The sequence below is a fragment of the Mus caroli genome, unplaced genomic scaffold, assembly GCF_978045245.1.
Source record: "Mus caroli unplaced genomic scaffold, Mus_caroli_1 scaffold_13, whole genome shotgun sequence".
Classification (NCBI taxonomy): Eukaryota; Metazoa; Chordata; class Mammalia; order Rodentia; family Muridae; genus Mus; species Mus caroli.
In genome coordinates this window covers 5,462,838-5,465,926 of record NW_028227268.1, presented here as the reverse complement: position 1 = coordinate 5,465,926, position 3,089 = coordinate 5,462,838, and the positions used below count along the sequence as shown (strand labels likewise).

The window sequence follows — 3,089 nt, the reverse complement described above, 5'->3', positions numbered from 1 at the left end:
ATTCACAAGAAGAGGCTGGAGGTTCACGGTCCTTGCTCTACTGCCCTCTTGGGGTATGATACCGATATACATTTATGGTGCCCACAGTCTCCCAAGGCTGGAGGGCCTGTAGAGTCTTGAGCTTTGAACAATTGCTCAAAGGGACCTCTAGCTCATGAGTGAAAGAGAGAAAATCACGCTAACATTGTCAGTTCCCGCAGTTTGCCCTGAGGTTCAGGTACCTGGGGACTGGTTCTACCCCAAGAGACTGGCACTCTCTGTGATGAACGCCAGACTCTCTCTCTCTCTCTCTCTCCCTCTCTCTCTCTCTCTCTCTCTCTCTCTCTCTCTCTTTCTCTGTCTCTCTCTCTCTCTTTCTCTGTCTCTCTCTTTCTCTGTCTCTCTCTCTGTCTCTCTCTGTCTCTCTGTCTCTTTCTCTGTCTCTCTCTTTCTCTGTCTCTCTCTCTCTCTGTCTCTCTCTCTGTCTCTCTCTTCTCTGACAGTTGCTCAGGGAGCACTTCTGAAGCTGGGGAACCCCTGGGAGGGTTCTGTGGCCCAGATGCCCATGTTGAACATCCACTCCTTGAAACCTGAGGCCCTGCACCTGCCACTTGGGACCTCAGAGTTCCTAGGCTGCCAGCGGCGCCACACACTCCCTGCCAGTGAGTTCCGCTGCCTCACGCCTGAGGATGCCACCAGTGCGTTTGAGATTGAGCGGGAAGGTGAGTGGCGCTTGGGCGGGTGCGGTTGCCTTTGGGAGGCAAATTTGAGATCTCTCTCTCTCTCTCTCTCTCTCTCTCTCTCTCTCTCTCTCTCTCTCACACACACACACACACACACACACACACATGGCAGGGATGAGGAGAGATGGGGGAGGGAGGGAGGAAGGGAGGGAGGGAGGGAGGGAGGGAGGGAGGGAGGGAGGGAGGGAGGTGTGCTCTAGAGTAAGAAGCAACAGCCCAGAGTCACACGTTTTTCCTAGCTCGGGCAGGATCACCCGAGTGACCACTTCTGTGCACAAACAGCAGGCAAAGTGCAGAGCAAGCAGCCTTCATCTTGCCTTCTGCTACAGCCTTTATCTCTGTCTCGGGTACCTGTCCCCTCTACTTGGATGAGATCCGGCACTTCCTAACCCTGTGTCCAGAGCTGTCACTGGGCTGGTTTGAGGAAGGCTGCCTTGTGGCCTTCATCATCGGCTCGCTGTGGGACAAGGAGAGACTTACTCAGGTGAGGGCAGGGGGAGCTCTCAGGGATGGAAGTCTCTCCTTCAGAAGCAAAGCGTGAGTACAAGCAGCAGGACCCCTCCCAAGGCAAGAGCTCCCTGCCCATCCCTTTAGAGCGGCGGTTCTCAACCTTCCTAACGCCGAGACACTTTCACACAGTTCCTCATGTTGTGGTGACCCCCCCAACCATAAAATCATTTTCATTGCTACTTCACAACTATAATCTTGTTACTGCTATAAATTGTAATATAAATATCTGTGTTTTTTTTTTTTACGGTCTTAGTCGACCCCTCTGAAACAGTCGTTTGACCTCCAAAGGGGTCACAACCCACAGGTTGAGAATTGCTGCTTTAGAGTCCCGAACTGTAGGACTTTAGATGTAGGTAGCAGTGGGGTCCTGTCTGGTACGAAGGGAACCCTGGATGCTCGTGGTACTCAGGATCCTTTTGGTCTGATTGGGTTTGGAGAAACAGGTGTAGCAGAAGTAACCCAGATATCTGTCCCTTGCCCATCCCCAGGAGTCGCTGACACTACACAGGCCCGGAGGCCGCACAGCCCACCTGCACGTACTGGCGGTGCACCGAACCTTCCGGCAGCAGGGCAAGGGCTCTGTCCTGCTGTGGAGATACCTGCACCACCTGGGCAGTCAGCCGGCCGTGCGCCGGGCTGTGCTCATGTGTGAGGATGCCCTGGTACCCTTCTATGAGAAATTTGGCTTCCAGGCTGTGGGCCCATGTGCCATCACCGTGGGCTCTCTCACCTTCACGGAGCTACAGTGTTCCTTACGGTGCCACGCCTTCCTGCGCAGGAACAGCGGCTGCTGACCCAAGCTGTGAGCTTGGCCATGGCGAGGGTGGGAGCGGCAGCTCGGGGGCTCCGGTCCACTTCCCATGTCACAGCTTCCTCTGCCTCCAGCCCATCCAACTAGAGCTGGCTAGCATGAAGGGAGACAGCGGTTCCCAACTGGAGTACAGAGGTAAGGGCCAATAAAGAGGACAGGAGGTGGCTTCCCTTAAGCAGAGGCTGCTGTCTGTCCCCAGAGGACCTCTTGCCTTCTGAACTGTGCACAAAGGCAAGACCAGGATGGGGAAGCAGGAACAGAGGGGGTTTGTCTCCACATTTCCTCCTCTGCCTGCTGTTTCTGTGCTCCAGTGCAGTGCCCTGGTCCTTGGGAGCCCTCACTCCTGGCCAGGCTGACATCCCTTCCTAGCTCCGAACGCTAGGGATGAGGGGCAGCCAGGAGCCGGGACTTGTTAATGGTGGCATCCTTGGGGTAGGGACATGCTGCAGAGCCACACCAAACTGCAGTTGGCCACCAATGTGCCGGCCCACCCACCTGCCTCCCTGGTTCCCCCACCAGCCACAGGACTGGCACCTCTGCCCACAAATAAAGCAGCTATGTCCCCAGTGGCTGTGCCTCATGGGTGTGTGCAGGGTCGTCTTCTAGCTGACTGGAGCAAACACGTGGCCTCCTCCCTGCTGGCCCACCTCTCAGCAGGCCACTCCTGCTGCCCATCAACCCCTGATGTCCCCAGAGCAAAGGCAGAACAGCTGGGGTTGAGGTCTCAGGGCTCTACACGTAACCCAGTTCTCTCCGGGTCCTTGGGGGCTCTGCTGAGATCTCAATCTGGTTTCTAGTTCAACTAAATGACAGAGATCCCAAGTGTTCCGGTCTGCTTCAGCCTCACGGCCCCGGAGCTTTCTCTTTCAAATAAAAACATTGTTTTGGCCAGGGCGGTGGTGGCGCACACCTTTAATCCCAGCACTTGGGAGGCAGAGGCAGGCGGATCTCTGAACTGAACCCAGGTTCTCTATAGGAAGTGAGCCATCTCTGTAGCCCCAAGTTCTAGCTTTCCTTCTCTTGAAGGTCTAAGGCAAAAGGCAGTA

The 3,089-nt window shown here is 55.6% G+C and overlaps 1 protein-coding gene across 1 annotated transcript; it reads left to right on the top strand.

Moving 5' to 3' along the window:
• Window positions 1–538: 538 nt before the first annotated feature.
• Window positions 539–2,181, top strand: Aanat (aralkylamine N-acetyltransferase). The gene is made up of 3 exons (XM_085829209.1): window positions 539–701; window positions 1,052–1,206; window positions 1,721–2,181. The coding sequence occupies exons 1-3, from the start codon at window positions 539–541 to the stop codon at window positions 2,024–2,026; spliced, it is 624 nt and encodes a 207-aa protein (XP_085685335.1). The 3' UTR covers window positions 2,027–2,181.
• Window positions 2,182–3,089: the final 908 nt, after the last annotated feature.